Source organism: Somniosus microcephalus, chromosome 11 (assembly GCF_052327205.1).
Source record: "Somniosus microcephalus isolate GS21.2 chromosome 11, FLI_Smic_1.0, whole genome shotgun sequence".
NCBI classification, from domain to species: Eukaryota; Metazoa; Chordata; class Chondrichthyes; order Squaliformes; family Somniosidae; genus Somniosus; species Somniosus microcephalus.
In genome coordinates, this window is record NC_140997.1 from 227,077,589 (window position 1) to 227,098,140 (window position 20,552).

Here is a 20,552-nt window from a genome sequence, read left to right on the forward strand (position 1 = left end):
AAGACATACTTGCTCTCGAGTCAGTACAAAGAAGGTTCACTCGGTTAATCCCGGGGATGAGGGGGTGGACATATGAGGAGGGGTTGAGTAGATTGGGACTCTACTCATTGGAGTTCAGAAGAATGAGAGGCGATCTTATTGAAACATATAAGATTGTGAAGGGGCTTGATCGGGTGGATGCGGTGAGGATGTTCCCAATGATGGGTGAAACTAGAACTAGGGGGCATAATCTTAGAATAAGGGGCTGCTCTTTCAAAACTGAGGTGAGGAGAAACTTCTTCACTCAGAGGGTAGTAGGTCTGTGGAATTTGCTGCCCCAGAAAGCTGTGGAAGCTACATCATTAAATAAATTTAAAACAGAAATCGACAGTTTCCTAGAAGTAAAGGGAATTAGGGGTTACGGGGAGCGGGCAGGAAATTGGACATGAGTCTAGGTTCGGAACGGTCATGGCCCTGTGGGTAGTGGAGCGGGCCCAGGGGCCGTGTAGCCTGGTTCTGCTCCTACTTCTTGTGTTCTAATTCTGTGTTAGATTTCAGGAGATGGTTCTATTCCTGTTCCTGGCTGGGGTGGAGATCACCTTTTACAGAAGGTAAGTACTGTGAAAATATAGGGACAGAGTGATCTCCTGGACGAGTTTCGATCGCCTAGATGGGTCGGAGAGGAATTTCCCAGATTTTTTTTCCCAAATTGGCCATTGGGTTTTTAGCCTCTCCCAGGAGATCACATGGGTTCAGGTGGGATGTAGAGTGATAGTAGACTTGAGGTTAGGATCAGATCAGCCATGATCTTATTGAATGGTGGAGCAGGCTCGAGGGGCCGATTGGCCTACTCCTGCTCCTACTTCTTATGTTCTTATGTTCTTTGGTATGGGTGGGGCTTCCTGTTGACCAGCCCCGATTCTAATTCCCATTCCCCAACCCCGCCGTGTGGCTGATTGACACCGCCAAAGAGGAACAGATCTTTAAGCTGGTGCACTAGTAGATGTTTAGGGGACAGTGTCATGTTGCGAAGTGTTTTTGTGAGCTGTAATCTCTGAAGGAACAAATTAGCGACAATGTTTATCACCAAAACCGTTTTATTCCAGATTAGGGATAAGCATTCAGGATCTATTTATTTTGTGACATGGCAACGATGAAGGCACTTACTTGTTACATAGAAACATAGAAGATAGGAGCAGGAGTAGGCCATTCGGCCCCTCGAGCCTGCTCGGCCATTTAATGAGATCATGGCTGATCATCCAAATTCAGTACCCTGTCCCTGATTTCTCCCCATATCCCTTGATCCCTTTAGCCTTAAGAAATATATCTAACTCCTTCTTGAATATATTTAATGAATTGGCCTCAACTGCCTTTTGTGGTAGAGAATTCCACAGGTTCACCACTCTCTGGGTGAAGAAATTCCTCCTCATCTCAGTCCTAAATGGCTTACCCCTTATCCTTAGACTGTGACCCCTGGTTCTGGACTCCCCCACCATTGGGAACATCCTTCCTGCATCTAGTCTGTCTAGTCCTGTTAGAATTTTATAAGTTTCAATGAGATCCCCTCTCATTCTTCTAAACTCCAGCGAATATAAGCCCAATCGACCCAATCTCTCCTCGGACGTCATTCCTGCCATCCCAGGTATCAGTCTGGTGAATCTTCGCTGCACTCCCTCCATGGCAAGAAAATCCTTCCTCAGATAAGGCGACCAAAACTGCAGGACCTAAGTGTATGTTTCAGAGCAGTTTAAAGACACAGGCTCGATATTCCTAGGCTTGCGAAGGTGGTACCTGGGGTGTTCGCTGGCGAGGGAAGGGGGATGGAATTGTGGGGTGGAGCCAGTTTCACCGGCTCCTCCCCCCTTTCTCCCCAATACCAATGGAGGGAGGCATGCACTTCTTAACACCTGTCCCCTTCCATCCTGACCTCATTAAAGAGGTGGGACTACAACGTGAAGCCCCTTTCCAGAAACCTCACCACTTCCGTCCTTCCTGCAGCCAACGTAAATTCGCTGTTCAACTATGGACGTGCGGAGTGGGGTGGGGGCTGCTAAGAGTTATTGATATGATAGTGTCAGCTGTGGCTCAGCTGGTGGCACCCTTCGCTCTGAGTCGGAAGGTTGTGGGTTCAAGTCCCACTCCAGAGACTTGAGCATAAAAATTTAGGCTGTCACTCCAGTGCAGTGCTGAGGGAGCGCCGCACTGTCGGAGCTGCCATCTTTCGGATAAGATGTTAAACCGAGGCCCCCGTCTGCTTTCTCAGGTGGATGTAAAAGATCCCATGGCACTATTTCGAAGAAGAGCAGGGGAGGTATCCGCCGGTGTTTTAGGCAATATTTATCCCTCAATCAAGATCATTAAAAACAGATTATCTGGTCATTATCACGTTGCTGTTTGTGGAATCTTGCTGTGCCCAAATTGGCTGCCGCGTTTCCTGCATTACAACAGTGACCACGCTGCAAGAAGTACTTCGTTGGCTGTAAAGCGCTTTGAGACGTCCGGTGGTCGTGAAAGGTGCTGTATAAATTCAAGTCTTCCTTCCTTACTTTCTTCCCTTCTCCAGAGAAATTGGTTGCATTTATCTTTTAATGGAAATCTCCAGCTCCCTCCTCGCTATTCCTGGCTCACCACAGACCCAGTGCCTGGGAGCATTCTGAATGTGATGAGGGTCTCTGCCTCTACCACCCTTTCAGGCAGCGAGTTCCAGACCCCCACCACCCTCTGGGTGAAAAAAGTTCTCCTCAACTCCCCTCTAATCCTTCTACCAATTACTTTAAATCTATGCCCCCTGGTTATTGACCCTTCTGCTAAGGGAAATAGGTCCTTCCAATCCACTCTATCTAGGCCCCTCATAATTTTATACACCTCAATTAAATCTCCCCTCTTCTCCTCTGTTCCAAGGAAAACAACCCCAGCCTGTCCAATCTTACCCCCTCTCCAGTGCAATCACATCCTTCTTGTAATGTGGTGACCAGAACTGCACACAGTACTCAAGCTGTGGCCTAACTAGTGTTGTATACAGTCCAAGCATAACTTTCCTGCTCTTATATTCTATGCCTCGGCTAATAAAGAAAAGCATTCCGTATGGCTTCTTGACTACTTTATCGACCTGTCCTGCTACCTTTAAGGATCTGTGGGCATACAGTCCAAGGTCCCTCTGTTCCTCCACACCTCTCAGTATCCTCCCATTTATTGTGTATTCCCTTGCCTTGTTGCCCCTCCCCAAGTGCATTACCTCACACTTTTCCAGATTGAATTCCATTTGCCACTTTTCTGCCCACCTGACCAGTCCATTGATATCTTCCTGCAGTCTAAATCTTTCCTCCTCACTATCAACCACATGGCCAATTTTTGTATCATTTGCAAATTTCTTTATCATGCCCCCTACATTTAAGTCTAAATCATTAATATATACTACACAAAGTAAGGGACCGAGTACTGAGCCCTGTGGAACCCCACAGGAAACAGCCTTCCAATCACAAAACCTCCCCTCAGCCATTACCTTTGCTTCCTGCCATTGAGCCAGTTTTGGATCCAATTTGCCACTCTCCCTTGGATCCCATGGGCTTTTACTTTTTTGATCAGCCTGCCATGTGGGACCTTATCAAAAGCCTTGCTAAAATCCATGTAGACTGCATCAAATGCACTGCCCTCATCGACCCTCCTTGTTACCTCCTCAAAGAATTCAGTGAAGTTAGTCAGACACGACCTTCCCTTAACAAAACCATGCTGACTGTCCCTGATTAATCTGGGATAAAATGTCCTTTCATTTTGTGTGCATGTGATGCCATCTTACTTCACCTTTATACGTCACTAAGGATAGTTGTTCATACGTGGGGTTATTGTGCGAGGTAGTTGTTCGATTCTGATCCTGGGCAGTATATGGGGGTGGTCTGAAGAGAGCTTGCTGGTTCAGAGTTCAATTACAAGATAAATGCAATCAGTTTCCCTGGAGCCACTTTGTGAATGGATATCCAGTGGGATGGTGATAGATGGCTGTAAGGTGGAGAGAGTTGAATAGGTTAGGGTCACTAGATTGATTCCTGGGATGAGAGGGTTGTCCTATGAGGAGAGATTGAGTAGATTGGGCCGATACTCTCTGGAGTTTAGAAGAATGAGAGGTGATCTCATTGAAACATACAAGATTCTGAGGGGGATTGACAGGGTAGATGCTGAGAGGTTGTTTCCCCTGTCTGGAGAGTCTAGAACTAGGGGGCATAGTCTCAGGATAAGGGGCCGGCCATTTAGGACTGAAATGAGGAGGAATATCTTCACTCAGAGGGTTGTGAATCTTTGGAATTCTCTGCCCCAGAGGGCTGTGGATGCTGAGTTGTTGAGTATATTCAAGACAGAGATCGATAGATTTTTGGACTCTAGGGGAATCAAGGGATATGGAGATCGGGCGGGAAAGTGGAGTTGAGGTCGATGATCAGCCATGATCTTATTGAATGGCGGAGCAGGCTCGAGGGGCCGTATGGCCTATTCCTGCTGCTATTTCTTCTGATCGTATGTTCTTATCTCCCTCGCTGGTGGAATGGGATAGGATATTTCTCTTAATACCTTTGTGGTCTCAACATTGAGATCAGATGATCATAAATCTGTACTTACCCGGGCACTCACGTGTCAGCATCAAGTCCTCCTAGGTGCCGCGCCCACAATGTGCTTTAACCCTAACCTCAGAAAACCTTGCACTACCGCACCTGTGTGACATTTGAGTCACTCAGCTTGACCGTCTTTCAGGTCCAACTGAGTGAGATCTCCAACTTTAGTGCCAAGCTATACCTAATTGTGGGCAGTTTTGTGTGATAGACGAGCACCCACTAGGAACTTGATGGATAATAACATAAGAACATAAGAAGTAGGAGCAGGAGTAGGCCATACGGCCCCTCGGGCCTGCTCCGCCATTCAATAGGATCATGGCTGATCCGAACCTAGACTCACGTCTACTTCCCTGCCCGCTCCCAGTAACCCCTAATTCCCTTATCAGCTAGGAAACTGTCTATCTCCGTTTTAAATTTATTTAATGTCGCAGCTTCCACAGCTCTCTGGGGTAGCAAATTCCATAGATTTACTACCCTCTGAGTGAAGAAGTTTCTCCTCATCTCAGTTTTGAAAGGGCAGCCCCTTATTCTAAGATTATGCCCCCTAGTTCTAGTCTCACCCAACTTAACTTAGAACCATAGAATGATACAGCACGGAAGGAGGCCATTTGGCCCATCAGGCCTGTGCTGGCTCTTTGGTAGAGTAATCCAATTCGTCCCACTCCCCCCTGCTCTCTCCTCTTAGCTCTATTGTTTTTTTCCTTTCAAGCATGTATCTAATTCTCTTTTGAATGTTACCATTGAATCTGCTTCCACCACCCTTGCAGGCAGTGCATTCCAGATCACAACAACTCGCTGCGTAAAAAAAAAAAAAAAATGTTTCCTCCTGTCGCCTCTGGTTCTTTTGCCAATCACCTTAAATCTGTGTCCTCGGGTTACCGACCCTTCCGCCACTGGAAGCTGTTTCTCTTTATTTACTTCATGCAGAATCCTCACAACCGGAGAGGAAATCTTCCTCACGTCAGTGTGAACTGAAGTCGAAAGAAGGGCAGCACGGTGGCATAGTGGTTAGCACTGTTGCCTCACAGCGCCAGAGACCCGGGTTCGAATCCGGCCTCGGGCGACTGTCTGTGTGGAGTTTGCACATTCTCCCCGTGTTTGCGTGGGTTTTCTCCGGGTGCTCCGGTTTCCTCCCACAGTCCAAAGATGTGCGGGTTAGGTTGATTGGCTATGATAAATTGACCCTTAGTGTTAGGGGGATTAAATACGTGGGGTTACAAGGATAGGGTGGGATATGTGTTGGTGTAGGGGTTACGGGGATTGGGTGGGATATGTGTCGGTGCAGGCTCGATGGGCCGAAATGGCCTCTATCTGCACTGGGGGGTTTCTGTGATTTCTGTGATTCTGTGAAGTGAAATGGTAATTCAAGGGCTGGGTCTATATAACAATAAAATAGGGTTGAGGTCAAACGAGGCCTTGTTAAGAATGAGACAGTAAAGGGTTAAAGGCGTGAGACAGAATGAATTAAAATTTGCATTCCTTTCAATCAAGGTAGGTCAAACCAACATTTTTCTATCACGCAGGCGTTCCAAATTGCACAAAAGACATGTGATGTCAGAGGGATGTGTTATCGAGAGGTTTTATACATCCTTTCTTCTCAGTTCTCACTGAAAGTGCCATAAACAGTACATGTTATATGCGAGCTCAGTGGGGGTGGGGGGATGTGTCACGGACAGTGTTTACTGTATTTCCAAACCAAATAGGAACCCTCCGAGATCTCGGCGCTCCTCAAATTCTGGCCACATGCCCATTCCCAAATTTAATCGCTCAACCATTGGTGGCCGTGCTTTCAGCTGCCTGGGCCCTAAGCTCTGGAATTCCCTCCCTAAACCTCTCTGCCTCTCTCCTTTTAAGATGCTCCTTAAAACCTAGCTCTTTGACCAAGCTTTTGGTCACCTGTCCTAATATCTCCTTATGTGGCTCGGTGTCAAATGTTGTTTGATAATCGCTCCTGTGCAGCGCCTTGGAATGTTTTTTACTGTGTTAAAGGCACTAGATAAATGCAAGTTGTTGTTGTTGAATAAGCAGTAAGATGCAATTTGACATTATGAACTAGTTACTTCATGCTTAGAAAGGAATCTTAGGACTGATGACAAAAAAGAAAGACTTGCTTTTATATCACACCTTTCACGACCTCAGGACATCCCAAAGAGCTTTACAGCCAATGAAGTTCTTCTTGAAGTGCAGTCACTGTTGTAATGTTGGCAACACGGCAGCTAATTTGCGCACAGCAAGCTCCCACAAACAGCAATGTGATAATTTTAAACCGTTTAAAGATTATTTGAATGCTGTCGGCAGCCACACAAGAACAGCGGCTGTACAGTATTTCGAAAGTAACCAGTTGGCTGCAAAGTGCTCGGAGATGTTTCGAGGATGTCCTGAGATGTTCTTGGAAAATTTGTTCCTGATGTCTTTTACACCAAATGTTCAGTTTATCCAGCCCTGGGGAGCACTTCTCTACTTTTGGCAACTGGTGGCGGTAGGGGTTGCCAACTCTCCCGGAATTAAATGATTTATCTCCCGGACACACCGCTGCAAGGAGAGAATCACCAGGACATTGGGAAAAACAAAATGTGTGCGTTTTTTTTTTCAGTTTCTTTGAACACTTTCATTTACTAGTTATAAAAAATGTTGGGAGATGGAGGAAAAAAATGGCTGTCTGACGGGGCGGGGCGGTCGCAGGCGGGAGGCCGCGTGATGAAACCTCCAGGAGTCCGTCCGGCCAGAGTTGGCGACCCTAAAGTGTCAGTCAGCCTCGAGCACTTCCAGCTCGGGTTGCACAGGGTTGTGATGCAGAGTAAAGTTCTGCCTAAATAACAACAGAAAATGCTGGAAAAACTCAGCAGGCCAGGCAACATCCGTGGAGAGAAATTAGAGTCGACGTTTTGGGTCGAAACCCTTTTTCAAAACTGGAAAGGAAATAAAATAGATCGAAGGCAGGGCTGCGATAGAACAAAAGAAGTAAAAGAGACATTAGGAGGTATTCAAAACCAGACGAGATGGTAATAGGACAGTGGAGACAAAAGACGGCAAGATTAGGTGTGAAATGTACTGGCAGGATGAGACAGAGCTACCATGTGGGAGAGAGAAAAAAAGGAAAGGTGGGGGAAGGGAAGACCCAAAACAAAGGGGTGGAAAAAAATAAGTAAAAATGTAATAGGGGCCGAGGTTATGATCTGAAATTGTTGAACTCGATATTGAGTCCGGAAGGCTGCAAAGTGCCTAATCGGAAGATGAGGTGCTGTTCCTCGGGTTTACGGTGAGCTTCTGTGGAACAATGCAAGAGGCCAAGGACGGTGAGGTCCGAGTGGGAATGGAGCGGTGAATTAAAATGACAGGCGACCGGAAGCTCGGGGTCACCCTTACGGACTGAACGGAGGTGTTCCGCAAAGCGGTCACCCAATCTGCGTTTGGTCTCCCCAATGTAGAGGAGACCGCATCGTGAACAGCGAATACAGTATATTAAATTGCAAGAAGTACAAGTAAAGTTCTGCCTGCTCTACCTCAACCTTAGAAGCGCGGTTATTATTCTGGTGGCCCCCATGAGAAAGGTTACTAATTACAGGCAAGTTCCAGCTGGTTTTGTGCTGTGCGCTCCAGCGCACTCGCAACTGGATCGAGGCCGACAAGTTCACTCACTTCACATAGAACCCGGCACCAGCAATTCGACTCCATTATGCATCTTGTATTGATAATTACTGTAGTTTGGTGCAAATAGATTCTAAACTACTACTAACTAGAAAGAAGGTGCATTCCTTTATCTAGTGCCTTTATCTAGTGCCGTTAGCACGTTGGTAGCGCCCTCGTCTCTGAGTCAGAAGGTCGTGGGTTCAAGTCCCGATCCAGAGACTTGAGCACAAAAATCCAGACTGACATTCCAGTGTGATGCTGAGGGAGTGCTACACTGTTGGAGGTGCCGCCTTTCGGATGAGACATTAAACTGAGGCCCTGTCTGCTCTCTCAGGTGGACGTCAAAGATCCCACAGCACTATTTCAAAGAAGAGCAGGGGAATTCTGTCCTGGGCAACATTTATCCCTCAATCAACATCACTAAAAACAGATTATCTGGTCATTATCACATTGCTGTTTGCGGGAGCTTGCTGTGCGCAAATTGGCTGCCGAGTTTCCTACATTACGACAGTGACTACACTTCAAAAGTTCTTTATTGGCTGTAAAGCGCTTTGGGATGTCTAGAGGTCATGAAAGGCGCTATAGAAATGCAAGTCTTTTCATGTGTCTCAGATGTCCCACAGTGCTTCTCCTCCAATGAATCACTTTTCAAAGTGCAGTCGCTACTGTAATGTGTGGAAGCGCAGCAGCCAATTTGTTCACCACAAGATCCCACCAGTGGAAAGTGTGCTGAATGGCCGGTTTTGGTGGTGTTGGTTGAGGAAATGTTGGCCAATATGGGAGAACGCCCCGGCTCCTCTTTGAAGAGTGCCAAGGGGTCGTTTCCTGCCCTATCTTCATTCTGCGCTCACATCTAGTGAGACTCTGTACCGACAGTGGAGTGCTGTGGCGCAACCCCATCAATCTCTGACCAACGCGCTTGCAATATGTCACACTGGTTGGAGTAGCAATGCTCCTCTGCGGCTGGCAATGGGACTCATTGCTGGGGCCGGGCAGGGGGAGCTTTACTCTGTATATCGCCACACTCGAGCTGATATAGGAGCGTTTGATGCTGACACTGGGCGCCCAAGCTTTGAAGGTATTCCATTCCCCAGTACTATACAGATCAGCCATGATCTCATTGAATGGTGGAACAGGCGCAAGGGGCTGAATGGTCAACTCCTCTTCCTAACATCCATACCGTGATGAAGCACAGTTCACGCAAAGGAAATTAATGTGTTATCTTTCCTGTTCAGCCAATGGTTGGGGAGCTTCCATTATTTTCTCTCTCTCTCCCTTTCCAGATGGGGACATTGAAAATGTGGCTCACGTTGGTTGCAGTGGTTCAGGCCGTTCTCATCACCTGCTCGGAGGCTCAAGCACAGAAAGGTACCGCAAGAGACATTGGAAACAGTAACCGTCAGATATTCACCTGTTACATCATTGAGAAAAGATTCCTTAATAATGGAGATAAATCAAGACAATTGGAGCAGTTTTACTATTAGCAACAGCTGACAATTGGCAGATTGGATGGTGGAGTGGGTCCAAACACTCACTAATCCAAACTCAATCTCAGCTGAGATTGATGGGATGAAAATCTCTCTCTGTCACACTCACACACATGCACATGTACGCACGCATACTCACACACGTACACACGCATGCTCCGACGCACATGCACGCATACACACGCACACGCATGTACCCGCACACTCACTCACACACATACACACGCGTGCCCGTACGTACACACATGCACACTCACACATGCACATACACACACAGTTGCACGCACGCACACTCACACACATACATATCCCATGCTCACTTGCACGCGTACACGTGCCCGCACATACACACGCGCACGCACGTGTAGTCACACTCACTCACTTGCACATGCACACACATGCCCGCACATACATAGACACGCATATACACACACTCATATACACGCCCGCCCGCGCGTGCACACACGCTGTAAGCGTCCTATGTGGAACGAGTTTGTACAGTCTCAATCCACTTGATAGCAAAACGGCGATAGTGGCTGTTCCTTCAACCACTATATTCCTGTCTTCTCAACTCTCTTCCAAATTTCCCCTGCCTAGCCCTCTCCTTTCCTACTGTCACAAGCCTCCTTAAAATCCTTCGCTTTGATTGTGCGTCTCTTCCCCTTTCCATTTCCTCTCCCGCTGAGTGCCCAGCTCTCCGTGAAGCGCTCTGAGACTTTGTCATCTCCAGGAGGAACACAAAAGAATTGTAAGCTGCTGTTAGAACCCACGCATGCTGGCTTCTCCCCACTACTCGATCGCTGAAGGTATGCATGCAGGTGCAGCAGGCGGTTAAGAAGGCAAATGGTATGTTGGCCTTCATAGCGAGAGGATTCGAGTACAGGAACAAGGATGTCTTGCTGCAGTTGTACAGGGCCTTGGTGAGACCACACCTTGAGTATTGTGTGCAGTTTTGGTCGCCTTATCTGAGGAAGGATGTGCTTGCCATGGAGGGAGTGCAGCGAAGATTCACCAGGCTGATACCTGGGATGACAGGAATGACGTATGAGGAGAGATTGGGTCGATTGGGCTTATATTCGCTGGAGTTCAGAAGAATGAGAGGGGATCTCATTGAAACTTATAAAATTCTAATAGGACTAGACAGACTAGATGCAGGAAGGATGTTCCCGATGGTCGAGGAGTCCAGAACCAGTGGTCACAGTCTAAGGATAAGGGATAAGCCATTTAGGACAGAGATGAGGAGGAATTTTTTCCCCCAGAGAGTGGTGAACCTGTGGAATTCTCTACCACAGAAGGCAGTGGAGGCCAATTTATTAAATATATTCAAGAAGGAGTTAGACATATTTCTTAAAGCTGAAGGGATCAAGGGATATGGGGAGAAGGCAGGGACAGGGTACTGAATTTGGATGATCAGCCATGAACTCATTAAATGGCGGAGCAGGCTCAAGGGGCCGAATAGCCTACTCCTGCTCCTATCTTCTATGTTTCTATGTCACCTTCTATCCTACCCTTTTCTTTTGTTTAATCATCACATTTGTTGCTAATTTTCTCCCCTCCTGACGGTGTTGACTTCTCGTGGGGTTGTGGTTTTATGAGCACCAGTCACCATCCAGCACCTTGTCCAAGTGGCCTTTACTACGTTAAAGGCGCTATATAAATGCAAGTTGTTGTTGTTGTTAACTGAGCCCTGATGGATGTTGGTCTCCTGGTCGGCATCCCGCTTTCCACCCTCAATCCTTCATAAATATCCAAAACGCTGCCGCCCGTGTCCTAACTCGCACCAAATCCCGTTCACCCCCCTGCACTCGCTGACCTACATTGGCTCCCGGTCCGGCAACACCTCGATTTGAAAACTCTCATCCTCATTTTCAAATCCCTCCATCCCTCGCCCCCCCCCGCCCCCCCCCCCCCCCCCGCTTCATATCTGTATAACCTCCTCCAGCCCCACAACCCCCCCTTGCGATACCTGCACTCCTCTAATTCTGGCCTTTTGCACATCCACGATTTTCATCACTCCACCACTGGCGGCCGTGCCTTCAGCTGCTGAGGCCCCAAACTCTGGAATTCCCTCCCGAAACCTCTCCAGCTCTCTAACTCTCTCTACTCCTTTAAGACCTTAAAACCTACCTCATTGACCAAGCTTTTGGTTACCTGTTCCAATATCTCCTTATGTGGCTCGGTGTCAAATTTTGTCTGATAATCGCTCCCGTGAAGCGCCTTGGGACGTTTTACTACGTTAAAGGCGCTGTATAAATACAAGTTGTTGTTGGTATTCTGCCTTCACCCGATAACTACACACTCGCACTTCAAACAGGGGTTGCTGGATAGTGATCAGGCGTTGGAATCCTGGATGATTTTCTCTCCGTAACTTAGTGGCTCTGAGGCTAATTGATCAGATTTAACCTGAGATACTTCCTCATTTAGTATGGCCCACCTACTCGCTGGATAAACTTGTCTGAGCCTCCTGGTGAGTGATCTCGCCTCTTCCCAACTTGGTTGTGTCTGGCAGCCTGGGCCTTGGCCCATCACCTAGGTGGCTCAGTGTTAAAGAAATCTGCAGTTCTGATGTATAGGACGCTGGGGGGGCGGAATAGAAACATAGAAAAATCGGAGCAGGAGTAGGCCATTCGGCCTTTCGAGCCTGCTCCACCATTCAATATGATCATGGCTGATCCTCTGTCTCAATACCATATTCCCGCTCTCTCCCCATACCCCTTGATGCCCTTTGCATCTAGGAATCTATCTATCTCTTTCTTAAATATATTCACTGATTTGGCCTCCACAGTCTTCTGTAGTAGAGAATTCCACAGGTTTGTTACCCTCTAAGTGAAGAAATTTCTCCTCATCTCAGTCCTAAATGTCCTACCCCATTGGATATGAGCAGGCAGGAGGGGAGCATGAAAAGGCGGAATATCATTTGCCGCCCGTTATACGACACGCCCGATATTCAGTTTTATTGAAGTCAATGGTCCTGAATAGCGGGCGGGGCGTAGAACGGGAGACCGATGCGATACCGCGTGTTCTGCTTCCCTGGCCAGGTCCAGTTCGCCCCCACATTCTCGGCACAGTCGGGTATAAAACCAAAGTATGAAGAGAGATTGGGTCGATTGGGCTTGTATTCGCTGGAGTTTAGAAGAATGAGAGAGGATCTCATTGAAACTTATAAAATTCTAACAGGACTAGACAGACTAGATGCAGGAAGGATGTTCCTGATGACCGGGGAGTCCAGAACCAGGGGTCACAGTCTAAGGATAAGGGGTAAGCCATTTAGGACTGAGATGAGGAGGAATTTCTTCACTCAGAGAGTGGTGAACCTGTGGAATTCTCTACCACAGAAGGCAGTTGAGGCCAATTCATTAAATATATTCAAGAAGGAGTTTGATATATTTCTTAAGGCTAAAGGGATCAAGGGATATGGGGAGAAAGCAGGGACAGGGTACTGAGTTTGGATGATCAGCCATGATCGCATTGAATGGCGGAGCAGGCCCGAGGGGCCGATTAGCCTACTCCTGCTCCTATCTTCTATGTTTCTATGTTTCATGAGCTGCAATAGGGCTCAGCTTCAATATCCAACATCTAACAGCATTTGACATACGGCTGGTTCATTTTCAGAACAATGTTCCTCAGGTTCTGCACTGATCACTAATTTTAGCAGCATCCATTGCTGGCCATTGCTGGAAGTTACTTGGTGCGGATGTAACAGTGAAGCAAAAGATCTGCCATCGCTCAAGAAAACGGTGCCTTGGCCCCGTCTTTCACTCTAACCAGGGTAACACTTGTCTCCCTTCATGTTTCAGCAACTTGTAAAAATGTCGTTGCTGCTGATATTGTCTACCTCGTGGATGGCTCCTCCAGCATCGGGAGAGTCAACTTTGAAGAAGTCAAAGGCTTTATTGAAACAACTGTTCATCCATTCGTAAATGTTATCAGCCAAAGTGCAGTCAGAATTGGTCTGGTGCAGTATAGTGATGACCCAAGGTAAGCCGCTTGTTTATTTATTATTATTTTTTTTTTAAAAGGTGGTTTTTGAATTTCCGCGCAGCAGGGCTGACTCAGCAGTCCTGAGTTCTCAGTGGAGAGCCAGGCTCAAAGGGAACATGGGTTGAAGAATTGGTGTGACAGTGCTGTAGCAGTAACTGTGACCCTTGGAGCATGGATCCCTTCTGGAAGCATAGGATAAGAAAGAAAAAGAAAGACTTGCATTTCTGTAGCGCCCTTCATGACCTCCGGACGTCCCAAAGCGCTTTACAGCCAATGAAGTACTTTTTGAAGTGTAATCACTTTTATAATGTAGGAAACGCGGCAGCCAATTTGCGCACAGCAAGCTCCCACAAACAGCAATGTGATGTTGACCGGATAATCTGTTTTTAGTGATGTTGGTTGAGGGATAAATATTGGCCAGGGCACCGGGGAGAACTACCTTGCTGTTCTTCGAAATAGTGCCATGGGATCTTTTATGTCTGCTTGAGAGGGCAGACGGGGCCTCGGTTTAACATCTCATCTAAAAGATGGCACCACTGACAGTGCAGCACTCCCTCAGTACTCTTCTTCTTAGGCAGTCCCTCGGAACCGAGGATGACTTGCTTCCACATTAAAAATGAGTTCTCAGGTGACTGATGAGTCCAATGCGGGACCTACAGTCTCTGTCACAGGTGGGGCAGACGGTGGTTGAAGGGGCGGGTGGGTGGGGTGCTTGGGTTGATGTGCGCTCCTTGCGCTGCCTGGGCTTGGCTTCCGCTTGCTCCCGGCGAAGAGGCTCGAGGTGTTTGGCGCCTTCCCGGATGCTTCTCCTCCACTTTGTGCGGTCTTGGGCCAGGGATTCCCAGGTGTCGGTGGGGATGTTACACTTTTTCAAGGAGGCTTTGAGGGTGTCCTTGAAGCGTTTCCTCTGCCCACCTGGGGCTCAGTACTGCACTGGGAGTGTCAGCCTGGATTTTGTGCTTGGGTATCTGGTGTGGGACTTGAACCCACAACCTTCTGACTCCGAGGCGAGGGTGCTAGGTCACTTTACCCTATGGTCTATTGTATTCAATAACGTTGCATTGTAATGTAATTAATAGCTGGGGAACAGATCACAAGGGTGATTCCCCATCTCCTGGCGCTTGGAGGGAATGCTCCGCAGTGCCTGATTTCCCCGGCAGCACCTACTGCCGGCACCACTCTGCACTGGGAGTGCCCAGCCTGGGAATGAGCCCTCCTACCTTTTCTGTGTGGTAACGATGTCAGCTATTGTTGATTTGGTCCAGTCTGTTCGCTTTTCTCTTTCATACATTGTTGAAGTCACAACACAATACAAAGGCCAAATGTACTTGGCCTTGGAATATACCTGTTTGAAGTTCCAGTTTTAAAAAAAAGTTTATTTACCTTTTTGTCCCTCCAATTTACTTTCCTCCAACCAATTTGCGCACGGCAAGCTCCCACCAACAACAATTGATAAATGACCAGATCATTTTTTTTTTTTGTAGAGATGTTTGTTAGCACCCACTCACCAGTCTGGGAGCTGTTTTTACAGTGTCGGCTGTGGCTCAGTGGGCAGCACTCTCTAGGTGGGAGGGGCTAGGAGTGAGCAGGTGCTGCTGGCTGCTTGATTACTGCAGGGAGTTGGAGTGAGTTTGTAAAAAGTTGGTGTTTTTTCCCCCAGGTTTTATGGCTTTTTTGGTCCATAAACAGCAGCCAGATGGCTGCTGAGGGCCTGGCCGGGCCCCTCAGAGGACAATGTTCCCAAGAAGAATTTAATCAGGGTAGAAAATGTTGGGGGAAGGGATAATAAAAGGCCCAAAGATTTGGGCCGGGACCCCAGCAGGTTTGGAAAAGTAAACACGGTGGTGGTTCAGTGCGAGGATAAGGAGATACGAGCTTGGGATATTATCCAAGCGGTACATGAGAACTGCGGCGAGGGAAGCTGCTTTGCCTGCCGACCAAAGCCGAATGTTGGGTTCGAGGTGACGGTCAGTGGCCGAGAGGAGGTGGAAAGACCTTTACTAAGTTTGAAGGTTAGAGATAAGTTCTTGGAGATAACTCTGCTATATTCTGCCGGTTTATATTGAGGATGATGTGCTAATAAAAAAGTTGGAGTCGTGGGACATTAAAATTTGCTCAGCAATAAAGAGGAGATACTATCCAGGAACATGGGTAGCAGATGGGTCCCGTTATGTAAAGGTGCGGTTCCCAGACATGGGGAAGTAATTGCCGTATAGCATGAAATTCGAGACAATGGAAGGAGTGCAGTACTTCCGGGTGCTGCATGATAACCAGGTGAAGGTTTGTTATTATTGTCTTGGGCACGACCATCTTGTAAGAAGCTGTCCAGACTTGTACTGTTATAACTGCGGCAAGTCCAGACACATCGCTCGGAGCTGCAAGGCGGAGAGCTATGGGATGTGTCACAAAGGCCCCACCCGCTGTGAGTGTGAGGCAGAAGGAAGCCCTTTGAGTGAGGAGGAGATGGGAGAAGGAGCAGGAGGTGTGAGTGGAGCGGCTGGAGGAGCAGAGCAGGCGGAGAACACAGCTGGTGAATGGAAGGAGGAAAGAGTGCAGGAAGAGGCAGAAAATTGCGGAGTAGAGAACAGGATGGAGATGGTGGAAAACACACCAAGTACAGTGGAAAAGGACAAAGACAGCAGCGGGCAGCAAGGGTCGAGGGCAGAGTCGAACCATAATATGGCTTGGCTCTCCCTAAAGAATCTGGTGTCCGTGTGGGGAGAGGAGGCGGGAGTGGGGTGCGTGGTAAGTATAAGTACTCCAAAGAAAGATGGGGAGTCGGACATCTCCGGGAGCAGGAGGGGGCAAAACAAGGAGAAGGTGCAAGAGGCAGGAGCCTTAAAGGGGCAGCAGGACGGGAGTGGGGAGACAGAGATGCCAGAAGGGAGTAAGATAGGTGCAGATGCGCCATTGTCCCAGAGAGAGAAGAAACAGGGAGCAAGGGTCAGCGGTGGAGATGAGGCCGAAGGGCGTGGCACTGATGGGGAAACCGTGATAATAGGAAGACTCTCTAAGGGAGATTATGTATCTGACGGGGTGCAGGGACGGGAGGTTACAGAAGAGCTCGAGAGTAAGGAGTCAGAGGGGGACAGAGACATGGAAATGGGGGGTGGGGTGGCATCGTGTGGAAAGGGAAAGGTTAGTGAGGGGCAGAAGGAGGGAGAAGGGGCAGCTCCTCGGCCCAAACCTAATGTAAGGAAGAGGCTGAAACTGCAGGGAAGGTTCAAACAGGAGGTGAGAAAGAGCCGGAAGCTGCAGGAGAAAGCAACAGCTGCCTGAAAAGTTGGGAAGGAGCATGAGAGGAGGGAAGGGCCGGAGATTAAATGATGGAGGGATTATCAGGCCATGATTACATTGGTCTCGATTAATGTGAACGGACTGAGGGGTGAGAAGAAATTGCAGCAGTTGTTGCAGTGTTTTAAAGAAACCTTTTGGGATGAGGATATCCTAGAAAGAGTTCGAAAGGTTTGGAAGGGAGAGGTGTTTGCAAGTTGTGCAAACATTAACCGTAGAGGGGTGGCTGTTTTGGTGAGTCCGTCCATAAAAGAGAACGTTACCTTGGTGGACAAGGACACTGAGGGGAGATTTTTTACGGCTAAAGGTTAAAATGGAGGCATTTAATTGCGATCTCTTTAATATCTATGCACCGAACAACCATTGCAAGCGAGTTTTTTGGGGGGTTATTCACTGAAGTGGCAGAGGTTGGAAAACCCTTGTATAGTGGGGGATTTTAATGTATTTTTATCTCAAATGGATATTTCAGCCCAGATGACCTTTAAGGATGATAACGCCAGAGGGATGATTGTAAAAATTTAAATTTGAGAGACTTATGGAGGAATCGGAGCCCCATAAAAAGGGAGTTCTCCAGAAGAGGTTGGGTGGTTGATGTTTTAAAACAGAGCCGAATAGATTTTGTGCTAATGCGGGAAGGGTTAAGTTCTGAGGTGATGGAGATTTATTACAAAAAGTATTTAAGTGATCACTCGGCTTTGGTTCTTAGAATTAGGAACAGCAGAGTTAAGATCGGTTCAGGGGTGTGGATTTTAAACAATCAATACCTGAAAGAGATTGCTTATAAAGAAGGGATTTTAAATATAATAAAAAATGCTCAGAAGGGACCTTTATTCTTGAAAGAAAGAAAGAAAGAAAGAAAGAAAGAAAGAAGAGTTTGGTGGGACAATTTCAAATATGAAGTAAAAAGATTTTCGGTACGTTATGGGAAAGAGAGAGCAGCAGCTAACCGGCATTGAGAAGAGAATATAAGCAAAAGGTTTACGGATATCTGTAAAGCAGTTGACGGAGGGGATAAGGGAGCAGAGACCAAGTGGGTGGTTTTAAAGGAAGAGTGGAATTATTGCAAGCTGATAAATGCAATGGGGGCCATTCTCCGGGCAAAGGTTAAAGATGCGTTGGAGGGAGAAAGATGCACTAGATATTTTCTAGAGCAAGAGAAGCTGCGACAGAGATTATCATTAATTAGAGAGTTGAAGGTTGGGGAGAAGATCATAGGATTACATAGGATTACAATTCATAGGATATACAGCACAGAAACAGGCCATTTGGCCCAATCAGTCCATGCCGGTGTTTAGGCTCCACTCGAGCCTCCTCCCGACTTTCCTCATCTAAATCTATCAGCATAACCCTCTATTCCCTTCTCCCTCATATGCTTATCTAGCCTCCCCTTAAATGCATCTATACTAATCACTTCAACCACTCCCTGTGGCAGCGAGTTCCACATTCTCACCACTCTCTGGGTAAAGAAGTTTCTTCTGAATTCCCTATTGGATTTCTTGGTGACGATCTTATATTGATGGCCTCTAGTTATGCTCTTCCCCACAAGTGTAAACACTCTCTCTGTATCCACTCTATCAAAACCTTTCATGATTTTAAAGACCTCTATTAGGTCACCCCTCAGCCTTCTTTTTTCAAGAGAAAAGAGACCCAGCCTGTTCATCCTTTCCTGATATGTATACCCTCACATTTCTGGTATCATCCTTGTAAATCTTCTCGACACGAAACTAGGTGGGATTGTAAGTTGTGAGGAGGATGCAGAGGCTTCAAGGCGATTTAGACAAGTTGAGTGAGTGGGCAAATACATGGCAGATGCAGTATAACGTGGATAAATGTGAAGTTATCCACTTCGGTAGGAAAAACCGAAAGGTAGAGTGATAGATTGGGAAATGTTGATGTACAAAGGGACCTGGGTGTCCTTGTACACCAGTCACTGAAAGCAAACATGCAGGTGCAGCAGGCAGTTAGGAAGGCAAATGGTATGTTGACCTTCATTGCAAGAGGATTTGAGTACAGGAGCAAGGGTGTCTTACTACAGTTATACAGGGCCTTGGTGAGACCACACCTGGAGTACTGTGTGCAGTTTTGGTCTCCTTACCTAAGAAAGGATATACTTGCCATAGAAGGAGTGCAGCGAAGGTTCACCAGACTGATTCCTGGGATGGCAGGACTGTCGTATGAGGAGAGATTGGGTCGACTATGCCTGTGTTCACTAGAGTTTGGAAGAATGAGAGGGGATCTCATTGAAACTTATAAAATTCTGATAGGGCTAGACAGACTAGTGCAGGGAGGATGTTTCCCCTGGTTGGGAGGTCTAGAACGAGGGTCACAGTTTCAGGATATGGGGTAGGACATTTAGGACTGAGATGAGGAGAAATTTCTTCACTCAGACGGTGGTGAATCTTTGGAATTCTCTACCACAGAAGGCTGTGGAGGTCAAGTCACTGAATATATTTAAGAAGGAGATAGATAGATTTCTAGACAAAAGGCATCAAGGGGTATGGGGAGAGAGCGGGAATATGGTATTGAGATAGAGGATCAGCCATGATCATATTGAATGGCGGAGCAGGCTCGAAGGGCAGAATGGCCTATTCCTGCTCCTATTTTTCTATGTTTCTCTGCACCCTCTCCAGTGCCTCTATATCCTTTTTATAATATGGTGACCAGAACTGTACGCAGTACTCTAAGTGTGGGGTTCGATACAAGTTTATTGTAACTTTCCTACTTTTCAATTCTATACCTCTAGAAATAAACCCTAGTGCTTGGTTTGCTTTTTTTATGGCCTTGTAACCTGTGTCGCAACTTTTAGTGATTTGTGTATTTGTACTCCGAGATCCCTTTGTTCCTCTACCCCACCTAGACTCGCACCCTCCAAGTAATAAGTGATCTCCCTATTCTTCCTACCAAAGTGTAATACCTCACACTTGTCTGTGTTGAACTTCATTTGTCAATTATTTGCCCATTCTGCAAGTTTATTACTGTCCTCCTGTAACTTGTTGCAGTCCTCCTCCGTGTTGACTTTCCCAATTTGGTGTCATCCGCAAATTTAGAAATTATGTTTTTGATTCCAATGTCTAAATCGTTAATATAAATTGTGAACAGCAGTGGTCCCTGCACTGATCCTTGTGGAACACCACTACCCACCTTCTGCCACTGTGAATAGCTACCCTTTACCCCTACTCTCTGCTTTCTGTCCTGAAGCCAGCCAGCTATCCATTCTGCTACTTGTCCCCCAACTCCGCATTCTCTGACCTTGTTCATCAGTCTATTATGGGGTACCTTATCGAAGGCCTTTTGAAAATCGAGATAAATTACATCTACTGCATTACCCTTGTCTACTCTCTCTGGTACCTCTTCAAAAAATTCATTGAGGTTGGTCAAGCAAGACATTCCCTTTTGAAATCCATGCTGACTATTCATTATATTATACTTTTCGTTTCTAGATGTTCTTCTATTCTCTCCTTTAGTAGGGATTCCATTATTTTTCCTACAACCGATGTTAAGCTGACTGGTCTATAATTCTCTGGACATGTTCCATTCTCCCTTCTTAAATATCGGTATTACGTTAGCTGTCCGCCAGTCC

At 47.0% G+C, this 20,552-nt stretch overlaps 1 protein-coding gene across 1 annotated transcript in view; it reads left to right on the forward strand.

Moving 5' to 3' along the window:
• Positions 1-20,552, forward strand: part of col7a1 (collagen, type VII, alpha 1) — a 418,430-nt gene that overhangs the window by 44,108 nt on the left and 353,770 nt on the right. Inside the window, exons 2-3 of the mRNA XM_086000010.1 lie at positions 9,494-9,578; positions 13,495-13,675. Coding sequence (XP_085856136.1) covers positions 9,494-9,578; positions 13,495-13,675 — 266 coding nt within the window. The remainder of the gene's footprint in view (positions 1-9,493; positions 9,579-13,494; positions 13,676-20,552) is intronic.